Source organism: Tinamus guttatus, unplaced genomic scaffold (genome assembly GCF_059628265.1).
Source record: "Tinamus guttatus ecotype Peru unplaced genomic scaffold, ASM5962826v1 Tinamus_guttatus_pri_ptg000540l, whole genome shotgun sequence".
NCBI classification, from domain to species: domain Eukaryota; kingdom Metazoa; phylum Chordata; class Aves; order Tinamiformes; family Tinamidae; genus Tinamus; species Tinamus guttatus.
The window spans coordinates 497,668-517,719 of NW_028289074.1; the positions used below are offsets into that span (position 1 = coordinate 497,668).

Here is a 20,052-nt window from a genome sequence, read left to right on the forward strand (position 1 = left end):
ATTAACCATTGTACACATGATAACAGACAAGGTAGACAATTAACAACAAGCAAAATACAATTAACTCAATAATCAAAAACTTTACAATTTGCGTCTTCCAAAGCCCAAACTGTCTTAACCAAGAAAATACTCCTATTAAACATGTTTGAAAGGGATTGTCTGGTGTTGACATGGCTAACGTTACCCATACATTTCTTGGCTGTTTGGGACAAAGGCTGCACAGCTGCCGAGGAAAGCCAGGGTTGTACACATTGCAAAGGGACTCATCTTAATTTCCCATCTGTCAAAACACAAGCATAACCCCTTCCTCAAGTTACTAAGTCTTTTGGACCTTCCCACTTCCCTGTAACTAGACCTTTTATGGTAACTTGGGATCTTGGCTGTAAATTTTCTGACGGTTGGCCAAAGTGTTGAGTAACTCACCTGCTCATCTGCTCACCTGCTATGTTACAATTTTAAAAAATAAATACCTATAAAGCTTTATCCAATCTTTCTTGGGGGCCATCTCTCTGAGCTCCTGCTCTCTGTTTAATTAACATATTTTTTAGGGTCTGGTGCAAGTGTTCAATAACTGCCTGCCCAGTAGGAGAATGAAGAATATCGAAGATATTGTTTAAGCAAGTCTTTGGTTCACAGGCCCATTGTCTGTTTTTATCATTTTTGAAACACCCATGCAACACCAAACACTGAAACACCAAACCATGAAACACCAAACACTGCAAAACATCTTAACCAGTGCTTACACACATCCTGACTTTTCTCCCCAGTATGTGACCATGTGTGAGTAATAAAGCAGGGATTTGCTCAGCGATTTAACAAAGTCCATAAATTTCACAATTGGGCCATCAGCAAAGGATTGGCAACCTCTCAAACCATAGCTCACTCCAAGTGCTTCACCAGGCCTTCGACATATAAGGAATCCATTCCAACATTAAGATTTGGAGTTGTGAATTTTTAAAAAGCCGTGGTTGCAGCTACCAGTCCACCAGCTGTGTGGAGCCTGGTACTTGGCTTGAACCTCAGTTTGCCGCTCTGCGTCCGCTGACATTTTCCAGGCAATGGCAGCCTTTTTAGTTTGTCCTGATCCATCTGTGGAGACAGTTATACCTGAAAGGGGAGTTTGCTGCCAAAGAGACCTTGCTAATAAGGGAATGTTAGGAAGTTCCGACCACAACCTATGCAGGGGATAGTGAATGTTCATCTGTCCTGCAAAGTCTGCTAAAGCCACCTGCATGATTAAATGTTCTACTAATAACCATTGCAAATTTTCCTTGGTTGCAGGAAGATAAATGAATCTTGGATCGCTGCTGTTTAATATTCTTAAGTGCATTCTTGCTTTCTGAATTAACTGTGCATACTCTTCTGTTGCGGTGATAATTTCTTTTTGACTGTCCATGAGGTAAAAAGATCCATTCCAGCACTCGAAGTGGATCTGTCAATGACCCATAAGGCAGGTGAATAAGCGAGCTGGAGCTGGCTTGCTTCCACCTCCCGGCCTTTGGGGCAGTTTTTCTTGAGATGGCCATTCTCTCCACATTGAAAACACTTCCCTGCTTCTCCCTTTTAAGGCAGGATTTGGTTTTTCTCAGTCAAATGCACCACCGACGAATACACGACTGGCATAGCTGTTAATATTTCTAAGTTCCCCTGCTGAACTGCCTCTCTGCTAAACATTTCCCAGTGAATCAACCCTCGATCCCCTTTTGTAACCTCATTATGTGGGTCTGGGGCTGTAAATCAGGTTTCTTCTCCAGGTCCCTGGGTCCTGGGTCGAACGGATGGTCGCACAGAGGATCAGCCACCCCAGCATATGGTGGTGCTGACGGTGCTGCTGCACGTGGCTGATTGCTTTTGTCCCCCTGAAGATCCCAGGCCGTTTTCAAGGCGACCATGATCTGCCACCAGGTGCTCACATGTTTTACTACGGCTGTATCACCATCCACCATTGCCTCCTTAAGGCCCTTTCCGAGTTCTTCCTACACCTCTTGCTGGAGTGTGCCTTCCTTCGGGAAAGTAGGTACCTTCTCCCGAATCCACTCTAGTAGAGTGACTAAATCCTTCCCAGAAACCTGTTGGTTCTCTTCGTGCACCATGTGCTGCAGTGCATCCAGGCTGTGTTTCTGCCCTTGAGACATTCCGCCTCCCGTGGTTCCCAGGCTGCTCTCCTCTAATTAGGTGATGGGTGCACACCGGAGTTCTTCCTGCTCTGTTCCTGGTTCAGCTGGGCTGTGCTGCCGGGTTCAGGCTTTGTGAGCTTCCCCTGTGTTCTCGCCCCAGCTTCGGATGCCATTTGCAGTGTCTGAAGCAACCATGGTTTTTGGTGTTGTGAAACCAAAGACCTTTATTTAAACACAATTTATAGAGCTTCTGACCCCGGAGACAGCCCCCACCCTGCCTGGCAGCAGGTTAAGCCCCAAACACAACCGACCCACCAACCAGATGATCACACGCTGATCACACGTGAGGCTGTCCAGTGAGTTCCTTGATCATGTGCTGCCAGGTGGCTGCAGCTCCCGCCTCTCCTGCTCAGCCCCTCATCTGCCGAGGGGACATTCTTTGCTACTGACCTTAGGTTGACCTCCACAGGTGGTGACTTGTGTCTGGGACCAGGGCACTGCTCTTTCCTAGACCCTTTCCTGGGAAAGCACTGCAGGAGCAAGCACACCCTGGAGAACAACCTTGCCCATGTCCCTGGGACAAATGACAGGGTCCCTTCTGTGTGAGAACATGACATGCCAGCAGCAGGGCCATGGCTGCCCTTCGTACTCGGAGGTCCTTTCTGCCTGAGTAGCTGATAGCCCCAAACTTGTGACTCTGAGGACACTTATTGCTCTGGATGGGCCAGAGGGGGCTGTTAGCTCCCACAGGCTGTTGTGATGTTACCTCAGTGTCCAGTGGTGACAAGGAAGAAAAGGCCCATGGTTTGGATGTTGGTTGTGTTGGCCTTTCTGCCTCAGGACCTGGTAGGCCAGCAGCAGGGAAATGGCCTGGATGTTTGTTAGTGAGGTCACTGCTGTGCCAGTCCCTGATAGGCCAGCAGCAGGGACATGGCCTGGATATTGGTAGTGAGGTCACTGCTGGGCCAGTCCTTGATAGCCCAAAAGCAGGGCTGTGGCTCTGAGGGTGACTGCGAGGTCACATCCTTCTCTGTAGACTTGACGTCATCAAGAAGCTCTGGGTTGCTGAGGTTTCTTGTGACGTCACCTCTGTCCCTGCTGCTGATAGGCCAGAGCCAGCTGAAGGTTCCAGGGCACATTGTGAGGTCACTGCTGACCCTGTGTGGGATCGGCCAGCAGCAGAACCAGCCCCAGCCAAGGGCCTGTGAGGTCCCCTCAGTGTGAGCAGCTGATCAGCGGACAGGGCTGTGACATGGACTGTGTGGACGCGTCTGTCTGTGTAGAGGACAGGCTGGAAACGCGCTGGCCGTGCAGGGCTGTCCCCAGAGCGAGTCCTGGAGATGGAGAAGGAGCAGCAGGTGAACGGCTGATCCTCATCCATGGACGGGATCCCTGGAGCGCAGGAGCGCACGAGGGAGGTGAGCGGTGGGACTGGAGGGAGAGGCGGCAGCAGGGATGGGACCCGCACAGAGAGCACGAGGATGGTAGGAAAGGAGACCTGGGCCAAGACAGCCTGGCAGGAGCTTCTCCAGCGAGGAGACACGTATTCCTGGCCACAGGAATTTATTCTCACACAAAGCAGCCCAACGGGCACTCTCTCCTGTAGCTGACGCTGGTTCAGGAAGAAGAAGGAGCCACTGAAGATATCCATAGGCCTTGACAGCCTTTGATGCAGCCACCCGGAGCCCGTTACCTGTTCATGTCATGTGGTGGGATGAAGAGGAGTTCAGGGGAGGAGAGCTAGAAGGGTTTGAGAGTGCAGAGCCTGGAGCAGAGACGTGGAGGGGCGGGGGTGCCTCCCATTTATGCAACACCCTGGATGTAGACGGGATGGGCTTTCCCTACAGCCAGTGCTGGAATGTCTTTGTTTGCGTACAGAATGGAAACGCGGGATGCCCTGGGGCACTTGTCCAGCAATCACTCCAAGGGACATGGTTTTCCTGTAGGTCCCCTGCTGTATCTACTAGAGACGTGTGGTTGTGCTGGACACCCCAGACATCAGACAAGACCCTGCCAGCACTTTTCTGTGACATCAAATCAGGACTCTGCATTGAATTACAGGAGCTGTTGGTAATCCTGCAATCTTCCCATACCCGCAGCTTCATGGGGAGTGTCGCTGTTGTCGTAGTTGGCATCTGGGGTCATTTCAGATGGCCAAGATGGCCAATTCCCCAACTCGTGCTCTAGGATCATGCAGGTCTCCTAGTAGCTCCATCAGAGCAAGCAGGCACTGACACATGCCTTGCATCTCCTCAGTCTCTTCTGCTGTCACCAGGGGTTTCTGTGGGAACTGCTGACTCTCACCCTGCATCTCCAGTGACTGTGGTGGAGCTTTGACAAGGAGCTCGTGGGCAGATCTCTGTGCTCTGCTCACTTCAATTTTGGCAAGGGGAATCCCGCCATTGCTATATTTGTGGAGTTTAGAGGAGGGATCCGAATACAAGTTCAGATCCAGGCCTAGACAGGTACTGCCCAGATTGATATTTCTGAATCAGCACCTGGACCATGTGTCAATTAACTCCTATTTGTCCACTCCTCGGTCTCCTGTCTAGTTAAGGGATGTGAAATGAGGCTTCCAGAGTGGGGTATTTCCAACTTTCATAGATAGTCATCCTTTGATGCAATAAATTGCCATGTTGAAATAATGTCTCTCCAATCATTAGCAAAGGACAACAGGTGATTATTTTAGTTTATTGAAGTGAACTTTTCCCAGGAGTAGGGGGCACGAGGGACAGAGAAATTGATGAGTTCAGCTGGGCCTCTGCTCCTGAGCGGGGCCAGGCTCCTGGGACGGAGGCAGCTCGTGGCAGCCTGTCAGCACTGCCCAGAGACAGCCGAGTGCAGGAGCAGCTCCTGTGCCAAGAGCAGCAGAGCTGCGGGCACTGCCTGCTGCTGCGGACAGCAGAGGAGAGAAGGCAGCGAGAGGGGAACAGCAGTGTGAAGCAGAGAGGAGAACTTGTTGTGGGAGAAACCTTTCCAGCCCTTGACACGGTGAGCAGGGCAAATCTGCTGAGGTTCCTGGAGGGCTCTTCTGAACTCAGTGCATATAATTAAGGATTGGGATTTTAAAAGGTCTCTCTCCTGGAGTATCCAGGGTTTAGCAGGAGGAGGAGATTCCCTGTCACATGCACGAGGGGTCCTTTCCTGGAGAAGAGCAAGAGAAGGGCTACTTGAAAGGGAAGGAGCTTTCCTTCAGGTCTCTGCTCTTTCAGCCTCCTTATTATGGCTGGGAGAAGGAAGGAACAAGTTTTCTACTTTGGTAAGGATCTGAGAGTCCTAAACCTTCTCTCTGAAAGATTAAGAGAGAATGAATAGAGAGGTGAGAAACCTCAGCAATCTGCTTCATCCCCCCCTTAGCCTAGAGGCAGCATCAATATCATCTTTGTGGCCTCCTAGGACTTTATGTGACATATTTCTTAGGACCTGCAACTGCACAGCTGTCTTTGGACATTGCCCAGAGGTTTGTGCAGGGCAGAGCTGAGCACAGATAGGGTCGTATGGGATCTGTGAGCAGGGACAAGAGCCAGGGACAGAGGAAGGGCTGCCGGCAGGGACAGCTGCAGGCAGCAGAGATGGGCAGGGAAGGGGCAGGAAGTGCAGGGCAGGAGCCGCCTCCTCTGCAGCCAGACCTGGGCGATCTCTCCTGCCACGGGACCATCTCCAGCCTCCCCACCAAGGGACTAAGGTGTCCGCCTCTGTGAGGTGACGTACCCAGCTGGTAAGGTGAAGGTTTTCCACAATGCCTCCCTGTCCCTCTCCCTTCCTCCACCCAGCACATTGAAGGTGTTGCTCCTTAATTCTTCTCCTGTCCATGCTGCTCCTGTTCTTGCTCTCAGCTTCCCATGGTTGAGTGTTTTCAGCTGCACTTCGGACATTAATGCTACAAGTTGTGGAACAGAGGGGTCTGAATGGGAATGAGGTTCTTCCCAAGCCTGTCCTGTAGAGCTGCAGGGAAAGCAGTCCCTGGGTCTGGGAATTGAGCTGACTCTCCCTTAAGGAGAGCCCATCTTCAGTGTTGCCAGTCCTTTGGCTCTTGCCCTGTAGTGTCCTGCCAGGCTGTCCGCTTCCCTCCAGAAAGGCTCTGCTGTCTCATGGCCATTCTGTGATATCTGAGTGACCCGTGAGGAAGCTGCAGAGATGCTGAGGGTATGGAGGTGGTGGTGGGAGGCTGTTCAGAAGCAGCTGAAATGAGCCCTGTGCGTCTTTGGCCAGGAGTATGGAGCCCTCCCTTAGGTGTATGGAGACAGGGTGAGAAAGGTGGAGATGGGCACTTAGAAACTGCACAGCTCTGCTCTCAGCAGGGCCTGTCTCCTTTTAGGGCACCATATGAGCATGATGACAATCTAGCTCAAGGAGACAGGTGCACAGGACATCTGGGAATGAAACTTAACAGACAAACGAGATGTCCCGACTCTGCACATAAGTGACTGTGGATGCATTCCTCTAAGGACTCAGAGTTGAAATGTGAAGGATTTGTCCTTTGGGGAACACTCCTGAGGAGTGACAAGGACATCTCAAAGAAACTAAAAATTAGTGTTCCTCAAACCTCTTTGCTTACTTGGGAGTAAAGATGCTGAAAAGCTCATCTACATCTTGAATGGATCTCACCTGCCAGAAAAGATAAAACATCCAAAAGTGTGGCCTCCGTTCTGCCAGAAAAGGTAAAACATCCAAAAGTGTGGCCTCCGTTCCCCATTTCCCACTACTGTTCAGCACAGACAGCTCTCGAGTTGAGGTCTCTGCTCCTCACAGCACACACAACCAGTGAAAAATGGAGCTCAAGCAAAGGAACTGCACTAAGACACTCTTACTCTTACTAAAGAGAGGCAGTGGTGGGTGGTGTCATAAAAGAAATGACTTCGGAATTTTATTTCTTGTAAAGTCCCTCCTAACTTCTCATTGCTTTCCTTAGACAGGTCCACATAACTGCAGGGAGCTAATGTCCAACAGCAGCTCCTTCAGTGACTTCCTCCTCCTGCCATTCTCAGACAGGCGGGAGCTGCAGCTCTTGCACTTCTCGCTCTTCCTGGCCATCTACCTGGCTGCCCTCCTGGCCAACGGCCTCATCATCACAGCCGTAGCCTGCGACCACCGCCTCCACACCCCCATGTACTTCTTCCTCCTCAACCTCTCCCTCCTCGACCTTGGCTGCATCTCCACGACTGTTCCCAAATCAATGCACAATTCTCTGTGGAACACCAGGGCCATTTCCTATTTGGAATGTGCTGCCCAGATATTTTTCTTCGTCTTCTTTTTTGCAGCAGAGTTTTCTCTCCTCACATTCATGGCCTATGACCGCTACGTTGCCATCTGCAGACCCCTGCACTATGGGACCCTCCTGGGCAGCAGAGCTTGTGTTAAAATGGCAGTAGCTATCTGGGCCTGTGGCTTTCTCTATGCTCTCCTGCACACAGGGAACACATTTTCCATTCCACTATGCCAAGGCAATGTGGTGGAGCAGTTCTTCTGTGAGATCCCCCACCTCCTCAAGCTCTCCTGCTCAGACTCCTACCTCAGGGAAGTTGGGCTTCTTGTTGTTAGTACCTGTTTAATCTTTGGGTGTTTCGTTTTCATTGTGGTGTCCTATGTGCAGATCTTCAGAGCTGTGCTGAGGATCCCCTCGGAGCAAGGCCGGCACAAAGCCTTTTCCATGTGCCTCCCGCACCTGGCTGTGGTGTCCTTGTTTGTCATTACTGTATTGTTTGCCTACCTGAAGCCCCCCTCCATCTCCTCCCAACTTCTAGATATGGTTGTGTCCATTCTGTACTCGGTGGTGCCTGCAGCCCTGAATCCCCTCATCTACAGCATGAGGAACAAGGAGCTCAAGGGGGCACTGAAGAAACTCATCCAGTGGGTACAAGGTCAATGGTAACAACTGTTTCACTCACTCACCAGGATATCTGCCTATAGGTCGTATTTTATCCATTTATTTCTTTTTTACTTCTCTCTTTTACATCCATCTTAAAATAATAAATGATAAAATAAAGATAACTAGTTTTTGTCATGTCTGCACAGCAATCTCTCCTTCAGCACTTAAACACAGACCATGATAAAGCAGGAAGCCAGGCTTCCCCCTTCACTAGCAGAGAGGGGGGATTCTCTGAGCCGCTTCTTTGAGCTCCCTTGGATGTGCCCAGCGCAGGGAGGAGAGTTTCCCTCTGCAGCGTCTTTTCCAGCAGTGACACCAAGGGACCTCTGGGGTACAGAGTCACGGCGGGACAAGGGCAGGTGGGCTGAGACCAGGGGTCCAGTGTTGTTTAGGAGATCTCAGCTCTCGTGCCTATGGTTAGAGTGTGATCTCAAATCTCTCTAATATGACAGAAATGGCAACCAAGCATCACCACAGGTTTCCATGGTTCCATGCAAAGCTCCAACACACAAAACTAAACATGAGTGAATTGAAGGAAAGTCTAGAGGCAGCCTTTCCATGGCAGTTCATCTTTCCTGAAGACACATTCCAGTGGGGAGCAGGACTTTCTCTATTTACAGTTATCCTCCTCATTTCTGTGCTGTACTCCATGCTTTATTCTGCAGATACGGCCCAGGAACTCTCATAACCTGGTAGAGAGAGGCTAGTGTTTCCACGTGCCCTGGAAGAACAGGCAGGACCAGTCCTTGGGTTCCCTTAAGCAACAGCTGGATTCCAGAATAACATTTCCATAATAAAAGGGGATCTGCCCTATGATGGTCCTGAGTCTAGCCTCTCTTTAGAAACTGGAATCAAGAATATGCCCAAGGGTGTGCAACCACAAATGGGGCTGCTCTTCTGCTTGTGAACTCCATGAGATCCAGGGGATGACCTCAGTATTCCAGGGTGATCTCTTAGCCTCAATCTAGAGTTCATCTCTCAGTGACCACTGCAGACAGGCAATGGTCTCTGCACCTTCTCCTGCCTGGACAAGGGCTCACCTCTGTCCCAGGTCCCAAGGTGCTACAAATCAGCTCCGGCAACAAAAGCCTCTCCTGTCGTTCCCTCACAGCCCAGCTCTGTTTCTCCCTGGTCTTGGGCACTGCAGCCTTGACTCTCTTAGTGGAAACCTCCTCTCACCATTGCATTGACCCATGCTCTCCATGCCAGCATGGCTCTGCTCTCGAGTGGGGCCATTGCACACAGTGTCTTTGGCTCTTGGTAACAGGTTTCACCAGGACCAATCTGTCTTCTGTGCCACATCCTAACATTTTGCAGCCCAAATATATGCAAATGCCTGTAGCCTGGCATGGAGACAGAAGCACAAGCTGTCACAGGACCTCAACACCATTGCAATAACTGAGATGCATTATCACCGCTCACACAACTGGAGGCCTGCGCTGCTGGGGTAAAAGCTCTTCAGGAGAGGCTGTGAGGGAAGAGGAGGAGGGGGCAGGTCCTTTGTGTGGAGAGGCAGCTCGGATGGACAAAGTGCTTCCATGGCATGGACAAGGTTTGGGTATGTGCTTGTGGGTGAGCATCAGATGAAGGGTGACATCATGCTGGGAGCTACAGACCATGCAGTCAGGCTGATGGCGTGGATGACATCTTTAAGCAACATGACAAAGTCTGTGGATCATAGGCCATGGTTCTTACTGGCAGAACAGGTTGGAAGGCTCTTGAATCCCCCTAACATTCACTGGAAAGGCAAAGAACAGGATGTAAACAGGCCGTGAGGTTTCTGGAGTGTGGACACCAGGTGCAACAGAGAAGTCTCAGTGAAGGTGGAAGATATGCAACAGTTTGGGTAGCAACAGGATGTAAAATACTAGTACTGTTAATAAAAATGAAGTGAAAATCTATTAAAAATGTAATATAAATATTAGGAAAAATAGTGAAGAAACAATGTTCAGCATTGGTAGGGGATGCTGAGGGAGTCATTTTTTAGAGAGCAATGACAGTTTCCCCAGGCTGAAAAATATCAGTGAAATTATTTTCCTCATCTTCCTTGAGCGCCTTGTTCCTCGTGCTGTAGATGAGGGGGATTCCCTGTTGCAGGCACCACCGTGTACAGAACAGCCACTACCAGATCCAGAGCAGGGGAGGAGACATAGGGGACCTCAGGTAGGCAAACATGCCAGTGCTAAGAGAAAAACAGACAATGGGCAGGTGCGGGAGGCACATGGAAAAGGCTTCGTGCTGGCCCTGCTCTCAGCACAACAGCAAAGATCTGCTCGTAGGGTAACACTGTGAAAATGAAACAATCAAACATTAAACTGGCACTAATAATAAGATGCCTAACATGGCTGAGGTAGGAGTGTGAGCAGGAGAGCTTGAGGGTCTGAAGGATTTCACACAAGAACTGTCCACAGAGTTCTCTCTACAGAAAGAAAACAGGAAAGCGTTAGCAGTGGGGACAGGAACAGATACAGGAGGGCACCTGTAGGAAACCATGTCCCACTGCAGTGCTTGCTGGGCAAGTGCCCCAGGTTGTGCTGGGTTTCCTACCTCTACACTAATAAATGAATTCCAACACTGACTGTAGGGAAAATCCATCCCGCCTGCATGCAGCGTGCTGCAAAAATAGGAGACACATCACACTGAGCTCTGTGCTCTGGTCTCTGAACTCTCACACCCTTCTAGCTCTCCTCCCTTGAATTTCTGCTCACTCCGCCAGATGATATGAACAAGGCCTGGGCTAATGAGGGCCTCAGTGTGGATGGACCGCTGGCTACCCAGGCCTAGGGACTTCTGCAGTAGCAACTTTGCTTTCCCAGAGATTGCTTCAAGAAATCTGCCATCCTGCCCTGTCCCACAGGCTAGGCAGCTGTGATAGTCACAAGTGGCCCCTGTGCCCACCTACAACCCCTGCACACGCACACCCATGGTCCCTATGGCACCAGCATGGCCCTTGGGTGCCTAGGATCCCTTCGTTATCTCCTTAACACTGCTTTGTGGACTCAGAGGGCTGCTGGTGCTGTACATGGGCCAGAGTGGGCAAAGGCACTTCTGGAGCTTCCTCACAACCTGCTGATCTCTCCATGGGCTTTGGAGTCTTCAGTCATTGGAGTCTTCACTCAGTGTCCTTGGGGTGCCCTTTTCTCTGGCGCAGTGATGCACAGAACATGCCTCCAGCAGCAGCATCCCTGCACATCTGGGCATGCACTGATGCAAGAAGGAGAAACATGTCCTAAGGATTCATGGTTTAATTCTGCATTTCAGATACCCTAATTCATATTGCTTTCATGTACCCTCATACCAGTTTATTACAAGATGAAATTGGAGAGGATAAATAGCATGGGTCTTTCCTGCTCCCTCCCCCTTTTTTTTTCTCTTCTTTTTCAGTTTATATTTTCAGTAGGAGTTGGAGGAGGACCTGGAGCTGAGCCCACAGCAGGGCACCAAGACTGCAGGTTGTCACATATCCTTTGGATGGAGACTCTTCCCATCTGCTGGCCTGATGGTCATCAACCAGGTAGCCAAGCTGGTGAGGAGAGCCTTAAACTGGGAGTGACTCAGGGGAGAAGAAGACTCCAGCAAGAGTGAGGAACTGATGACCTGGGATGGCAGGGAAATGTGCAGGAGGTGTAGACAAAGGAAACCCTGGAGAGAGCAGTGGGATGCAGGGAGCTCTGCTTAGGGACGGACAGAGAGCCTGTCAGGATTGTAGGGATGAGGATTAGTGGGCAGAGCAACAGAGCTGGCCTTGTGTAGATCTCTGCTATGGATCTCTAGAAAGGTGTTGTGATGGTATCCCCGTGGTTTTCAGCAAGACATTGTGATGGCGTCTTTCTCCATGGTCTCCACCAAGGAATCATGATGGGACCTCCATATTCCCCACAAAGGCATCATGATGGGGTCTGCCATGGTGTCCAGCAGGGCATGATGATAGGGTCCCCATGGAAACCACCAGGGCTTTGTGATGGCAGTGGTAGCCTGCCCATAAGGCCATTGTGAGCGGGTGGTCCCCATGGTGACCATGTTCTTGTTGGGGGCTAAGGCCCCAGGTTCCCCACTCTGAGGAGAGCAGCTCCAAGCAGCTCTGAAGGGTGGAGGACCTCAGGAAAGGCAGCCATTAAGTAAGCATCTGTCAAGAAGAAGAATGCTCCATACAAACAGTTGGTAAAATTAGGAAACATCGCTGGAGCCCAGCTTGACTAAACCGGGAACTGGCATGTGGCCTTCAAGTCAGTAAGGCAGCATGTGGAAAGGGGAAGAAGGGAGAGGCTGCAAAGGAGGAAGTCAGAAATATTGTCCGGTAAAGTAAGGATGGTTGGGGAAAGCCAAATCTCCCTGCTCCTGCTTCAGTGAGAGTAAAAGAATGAAGCAGGAAAATGTGGGCTAATGGCTGAATGGGACTGGGATTCTAGCACGTGCAGCCCTGCTTGGCTTCAGTCAACCTTCACCAACTAAGTGAAGCCTGAGAAATGTCTAAAAGGGGCACCTGGAGAGGTCACTTCTCTCTCCCTGCCCTGGCAAGTGTGGGCCCTTGGCAGACCTGTGGGATTGCCTGGGGTTGGGGCTTGGTTTGAGGGTTTGGCGTTTGGTAAGACAGGATCAAAGGCCTGTGGGATGAAAGAGCACAAAGTCTGAGCACAGGCTGAGATGAGGGTGAGCCTCAGCTCCATGATAACTGCTGTGGGCTGCTCTTTGGGTAGAAGTGGGATGGAGGACAGTCTGTGGCAGAAGACAGTCTTCCTCCTGGAGGCACCAAAGCAGGCTCACTGTTCTTCACTTCCTCAGCAGAGTTTCATGCACTGTGCTACTTAAGAGAGAGATGATAGTCCAGAAAAGAGCAAAGGTGCCCTTAGCACAGATCCTCCTGAGAACTTTATCTAGGGCTCTGCTTCCTGCATTACTTCATTGCCATGTTCAGTGTTGTGCACCAACATGGTGCTGCCAAAAAAGAAGAATGAAAATGTATTTCATAATGTTAAAAATGGCACGAAGTTTTGGAAGGGATAATTTTTGTTATTCTATGAGAATGTTCTGACTTATGACTAAAATCTGCTTTAGGGGTTGGATTCAATTTGATCACACAGAGAGGCTGGTGCTGCTGGAGATTCCCTGGGGCAGTTGTGTTCCCCTGTGGTGCCGAAATCAATTTATTCCCCCTGCATTGACTAGAAAGGGAATTCCAGACAACTGCATTTGACAGAGGCAACTACATGGATGGAGTCTGACACTTATCACTTTGAAAGTCAGCTTTGATTCAGATGATCTGCACATCTGCACTTTTCATGGTTTGAGTATTCCTTCTCCCCCTGGCCTTTATTGTTCAGACACCTCTCAACTCTTCCCTTGCTGCTTTGAGCTTCAGGGAGTCTTTCAGGAGACTCTTGTTGTCTCTTAACCAGCTCCTTCACCGTGTGTCTATCCAGCCTTTACTAACTGTTTGTGAAAAGAGGTTCAAGGGAGGTTATTCCTTGTAGGCTGTGAAGCTCCTTGGAGGCAACTCGGGATTCAACCTACAGTTGAGGTTTGGATTTTGTTTCCTATTGACACAGGATCCAGGTTATTTTGTTTTATCATACTTCATACTTTTATGTATTTGCAGCTAGTTCAGGTGGGAATTGGTGCACATGAGCTGTAACATTCAGCTACTGGAGTGAGAAAAACAGTTTGATTTTAGCCAGAGTGATCCAAGTCCTCTGTGGCTGATGAGAGAAGTGGCAGGGCTGGGGAGCTGAGCAAGGAGGTTCTTCATACAGGTCTCCCCTCAAAAACACTGCTTTTCACACATGTCTAGACTTCGTTGGGAGACACGCGAGGAAGTGGAGAAAGTGCATATGGCTGATTCAGGAAATGGAAGAATAAAGAAAGCTCAAAAAAAAAAATAGCCATGTTTCTTTTCCAGGTGCTCATTGTAATCAGTCTAATGTAAATACACTCCTTTCCAATTAGCTAGAGAAGATTTGAAAATTGAAGAAAATTATTGCAAGAATCATGGCTCCTGAGGGGTTTTGCATTTGACTGACCCCTTGGGAGTAGTTGGTGCTGAGCCCATGAACCTCTGAGGCTGAGAAGAGACTGAAGAAACTTCTCAAGAAGTTCAAGTCAGAAGCATGTCCTCAAGTTTCTTGGAGAGTTAATGGGTCCCACTGTGGTTCATTACCAAGCAAAGCCTCCCCAGGGGCTGATTAGAGCAGAGAATTGGAAGCCGTGATTGCAGATAGGAAAAGTCAAGGTGCAGGTTACTCCGATGCCAAGTCAACCCTTCATGTGTGTTTTCAAGCAGAATGACCAAATAAAGGTGCCCAGTCCCTGAGTACAGACATCCTTTCCACCATGCTTTGCCCAAGGCTTTTGGTTGGAGCAGTGTGTGCGTGGGGATGTTCAAGGCCTCGGGCAGGACACTGATACAGGACACCTTGTGTCCCTGGGGGAAAGCAGGCAAGGAGGCCCTGTTGCCAGAAGGATGAAGTTTCTTCTTCTAGGCCTCAATGGCAGAGACACTAGCCATGGCCAAGAGGACATAGACCTAGTTCTTGAGGAGGTTTTGGTTGTGGCACTGCCCTCAGCTGTCTCCCCCTTCGGCTGTCCCACGTTTTCCCATGCCTGTGCCTGTTTCCCTGAAGCCTGTAGACACCCAGGCTGCTTCCCCACCATGTTCTCACCCCAGTATCTTTCTGTCTTTTCCCATGTCTCTCTGTCCTTGATGAGTGTTCTTTGAAACACAAAGGCATGGCTTGGTCTCAGGTCCCCTCTGGGGGACCTCTTGCACCACAGCACTGCTCTTAGGTGACATTTCTTTTTTCTTCAAGTCATGTTTGTACCTCAAGCTGTAGTTTGTGGCTCTGTCCCCTTCTCTATTTCTTTCCCACTACCAGCACAACTTCCATCATCCCTGAAACCACCCTGCAGGCAGTCACAGGCTCCTGCTCTCTTCCCATTAGCTGTAGCACTTTAGCAGGCTAAAGAAGCTCATGGTCCTCAGCTTCTCCATGCAGGCCATGTGCTGCCCAGGCCTGAAAAAGCAACCTCACCCCAGTAGAAGGGCCTGACTCTGGGGAGGCCAGGTCGGGTACTGACCCATAGGCAAAAAATTAAAAAAAAAAAAGGAAAAAAATCAGTAGAAGTCGTAACTTCTTTGCACTGAACAAACACAAACCCTCTCCTCACAGAGGGGCAAGTGGTGCTCCAGCCCCCAACCACCTTGGGGGCCTGACACTGAACTCACTTCATGTGATGAGCAGAGTTCTTCTACAGAGAGCCCCAGCTGGATGCAGTAGACAGAGGTACTCTAATGAGTACAGAGTAGGGGGACTCCTGTTCATGCAGTCGAGGACACTGTGGCCTCCAGAGCATGTTGCTGGCTCACGTGCAGCTTGCTGCCCACAAAGGTCCTTCTCCAAAGAGCTGCTGCCCAGCCGGACATTCCCCAGTCCATATCACTGCAAGGCTTGGTCTATCCCAAGGACAGGACCTGGTTTTTGTCCTTATTGGAACACCATCACTACAAAGTAGACAATACTATCCTGTGTAGCCAAGCTGATCTCCCAAAGCGTGTTCTAGTTTTAATGAGCATCAGGATGGACCATCCTTGGGCTGGGTGGCTGTGCTCCTTAAAGACCTGCCGGCTTTCCTAAGCTCCACCACCCTTCAGATTGCAGGATTCCCCCACCAGGAGGGAGCCTACACAAGCTCTCCCCTAGACCTTGATCCATCCCATGTAAGAGCTCCTTCCATCTGAGCTGTCTCTTCACATCAAGGACATCCACCCCATCCTGCTCTTCCCCCCTAACCTTTCTTCCTGCAGAGCTTGTCCTCTGCCATCACAGCCATCTAGTCATGTGAGTGGTCTCAAAGCATCTCAATTATTCCAACCGTGTTTCAGTGCAGTGACAGCTTGTGCCTCTCCATCTGTCCTCCTCTGTGGCCCAGGCTGCATGCACTTGTGTATGATATTGGAGTGGAGAGCCTCAGCTGCGGCACAAAGATGAGATCTGCAATGGAGAAACCTGTTACCAAGAGCCCTAGGACACCGTGTGTGCAACGGCCCCGCTTGACAGCAGTGACTTGCTCGTGTAGAGAGCACTTGTAAGGGCTATGCTGAAAGAAGGTTCCCACCAAGAGAGCGAAGTCTGGAATGCCCAAGGCCAGGGGGAAGCAGGAGAGGGATTTGCCTCCTAGGGATAATTAACGGCAACTTGGGCCTGTGACAGAGGGGAACCCCGCTCCAGGAAGGACAAGGTGCCACTGAAGAAGCCCCTGGACCTGGGCAGGCTGTGATTTACCACACGGAGGTCATCGTTAGCCCATTTCCCTCATGTAAGGGTGTGAAGAGTTTCCAGAGAGGGAGAGCTACAAGATTTTAAGGGTGAGGCTACTAGAGCAGAGACCCCTTTCCACCATTGGAGCAAGGGCAGTGTTAGTGACGTTCACAGGGTGACTGGATGGCAGTCCAAGCCAGGACCTTCTTCCCTGGTGCATTGTCCTTCAGGGAGGTCAATTCAGCTCTAACCCAGGCGCCAAGGTGCTGCAGAGGGAGCTCAGGCAAGCTCCTGCCAAGGCTGGGCAACCCAGCTCTGTTTCCCCCTGGCCCTGGACTCTGCAGGCTTTGCTCTCTTAGTGGGACCCCTCTCTCACCATCACGTTGCCACCTGCTCTCCATGACAGCATGCCCGTTCTCTGAAGTGCAGCCACCAGAAATGCTGTGTCCTGGCCCTTGGTGTAGAACAAGTCTCATCATCACCGATCTGTTCTCTGCGCCACAGCTGAGGCTTTGCAATGAAAACATGCACAAGTGCATAAAGCCTGGGGCAGAGAGAGGAGCAGATGGAGGTGCCCATCTGACTGAGAAATATTGCTGAGGTGTGGTGGAATCTCACACAGGATTCTACATCTCATACAGCAGCAGGGTAGGAGATCTTCAGGAGTGAGCGGAGGAAGATGAGCAAAGGGGCTGCTCTTAGTGTGAAGGGGCAGCTCAGCTGTGTGGAGCTCTTTGAACATGAGGGCTAGGGTCTGAGTTCAAGCTTGTGAGTGACAAGGGTGAGACCACAGTGGGAGTGACCAAGCACCCAGGCAGGGTGAGGAGGTGGGTGCAGTCTCCTTTAAGCAATGTGAACAAGTGTGCAGCTCAAAGGGCACCCCACGTGTACACAGCCTGCCACCACTGGCTGCAAAGCTGTGGGAATAGTTGTTCTCGAGGACTGGCTGGCTCCTGCAATGAGCTCCCGGGAGCTGCGAGAGGGCCGAGGAGGCAGCAGTGCCCTGGTCCCCAGCACATGTCAGCACCTTCACCTCGCAAACCACAGGAGGACTCACGTCCTTCCTCCCCGCACTCCTCCCAGCGGACAACTCCTCCCCAACAGGCTAAGGGAGCCTGAGGCCTCCTTGTCCACCCAGAGGACATGTCCCAGATGGACTCCCATCAACACTGCCAGCTGCTCGTTCCCAAGTGCCTGTCCCAGGAACTAGTCTCTGGAGGGGACTGCTCACTTGTCACAGCCACAGGCAGTGCAGGGCCAAGAGGATGGCGCCAGGCCTGTTCTTCCAGCATTGCCTTGGACAAGCGGCTTGTGAGGAGCAGGAATGGCCAGACCCCATGGATGTCCCTGCAGCCAGCTGTAGGGAGCAGCTTGGGGACGTGGTTGAGTTCAGCACCAAGAAAGTATGGGTGCAGCAGCAGGGCTGGTCATCACTAGTGCTGGTGGGGCAGGGGTGGGAGAGCTCTTGGCAGGTTCCCTTCTCCCAAGCGGAACATGGGGGCTTCCATGTGTGCCCATCCCTGCACCCGCACACGGCTCCCTGGCGCCACTGTGCAGACAGCACCCAGGGCAGGGTGCTCAGCCCTGGGGAAATGTCCCTCTGACATGGTCCCCATGACAGCCCGCACTGCCCTGTCCCCCCACAAACCCTACTGGGCCCCAGCCTTGTACCACGTTGGGGTTGGTGCAGAGCCGTCCTTGGCCTCTGAGCTGGGAGGGAGGCTGGGCAGGGCCGGCTGGTCCTCTGGCTACAGGCACCGAGGCCGGCAGGAAGGAGCTGCCCAGGCAGCCAAACACTGACACTGAAGGGGACCTCAGTGACTCTCCAGGCTCCCTTCCCTGGGCCTCCTGGGTCCACACTGCCTCTTGTGGGACTGAAGAGCTCTCCCTAGCCTGCACATTCATTGCTTTTGCCCTTTCCATTTGGGTGGCTCCCCTTGAGTTTCTGAAGCTCCATTCACTGCTAGGAACATGGTGCCCTTGGAGATGCCCTGTGCTCTCCTGGAGGCTCCATATCCATCTTCAGCCCTGTCACATGGAAGATACGGCTTGGCCATTCACCATCTGCAGGAGCTCTGAGCATCCACAGTGAGAACTGAATCCAACCCTCCTTCCCTAACACATCATCTATGAGATCATTGCTGGAGGTCCTGGAAAGCCCTGAGAAAAAAACAGATACTTTGATGGTGAAAGTCCCTGAGCACATTTTAGAATCTGACTTTGGAAGGAGAGGCCAACCTTCAAGTACTGCAGTGAGGAAATCCGCTTTTATTTGAGCGAAGCCAGGACTGACACAGAAACACAAGGACAGACATATTTCCAGCAGGTATGGCAATTACACAGAGCTGGATCATGCTTCTGGCAAAGCAGGATGCATTCAAAAACTTATGTAAAAATATCATTATAACCACAGAGAGAATGCTCAAAGAACAGAACTATCCGAGATGCATTAGGAACTACTTGTTAGAAGGGACAGGAAGCTTATTTCTAGCACCGAGCCAGTTTCATGAGGGCGTTCTTGAGATCTTTGTTCCTCATGCTGTAGATGAGGGGGTTGACTGTTAGAGGTACCACTGCATACAGAACAGCCACCACCAGATCCAGAGCTGGCGAGGAGATGGAAGGGGGCTTCAGGTAGGCAACCATGCTAGTGCTGAGAAACAAGGACACCACGGCTAGGTGCGGGAGACACATGGAAAAGGCTTTGTGCCGGCCCTGCTCTGAGGGGATCCTCAGCACAGCTCTGAAGATCTGCATGTAGCACGCCACAATGAAAACGAAACACCCAAAGCCTAAAGAGATACTAACCACAAGAAGCCCAGCTTCTCTGAGGTAGGAGTGTGAGCAGGAGAGCCTGAGGATCTGGGGGATCTCACAGAAGAACTGCTCCACCATGTTGCCTTGGCAGAGTGGAATGGAAAATGTGTTCCCAGTGTGCAGGAGAGCATTGAGGAAACCAATGGCCCAGGCAGCTGCTGCCATTTTGACACAAGCTCTGCTGTCCATGAGGGTCCCATAGTGCAGGGGTCTGCAGATGGCAATGTAGCGGTCATAGGACATGACTGTGAGGAGAGAATACTCTGCTGAAAACAAGAATGCTACCAGGAAGATCTGGGCAGCACACCCTGAGTAGGAAATGGTCCTGTTGTTCCAAAGGGAAATGCTCATGGATTTGGGGGCAATGGTGGAGATGGAGCCAAGGTCAAGGAGGGAGAGGTTGAGGAGGAAGAAGTACATGGGGGTGTGGAGGCGGTGGTCGCAGGCTACAGCTGTGATGATGAGGCCGTTGGCCAGGAGGGCAGCCAGGTAGATGCCCAGGAAGAGCGAGAAGTGCAAGAGCTGCAGCTCCCGTGTGTCTGAGAATGCCAAGAGGAGGAACTCGCTGAAGGATCTGCCGTTGGACATTAGTTCCTTCGGGGCCCAGGAGTCCTGTCCAAGGAAAGAAAGAAAGCCAAAAGTTAAGGCAGGCTTTTCTGAGCCAAACCATTTCAGTTTCTCAAGGAACTCCCCACATTTCCTCTCTCCCTTATTTCAGCTCCATTTCTGGTGCTCCACTTTGAACTGGCTGAGTGTGTCAAGTTCAGCAGGGACTCCTGCCCATAGCTCCGGAGGAGTTGTATCTGCTTTACTGCAGATGGAAATAGATGCACTAGTCTTTGAGTGGTATTTGTGGAGGTACCTTGGAATGGCATATTGCATTGCTTGGAATGGACTTAGTTCAGAGACCATGTGGGAATATTCTCCATTCACCAGCACGAGAGCTGAATACAGCCCTCATACCAGTTGTGTCTGAAGGAGAAGAGCTCTGTGAGGG

The 20,052-nt window shown here is 51.0% G+C and overlaps 1 protein-coding gene across 1 annotated transcript; it reads right to left on the reverse strand.

The window, feature by feature from the left end:
• Window positions 1–18,725: 18,725 nt before the first annotated feature.
• On the reverse strand, window positions 18,726–19,643 carry LOC148592691 (olfactory receptor 14A16-like). Its single transcript, XM_088534107.1, has one exon. The coding sequence runs from the start codon at window positions 19,641–19,643 to the stop codon at window positions 18,726–18,728; it is 918 nt and encodes a 305-aa protein (XP_088390233.1).
• Between the last annotated feature and the right edge of the window lie 409 nt (window positions 19,644–20,052).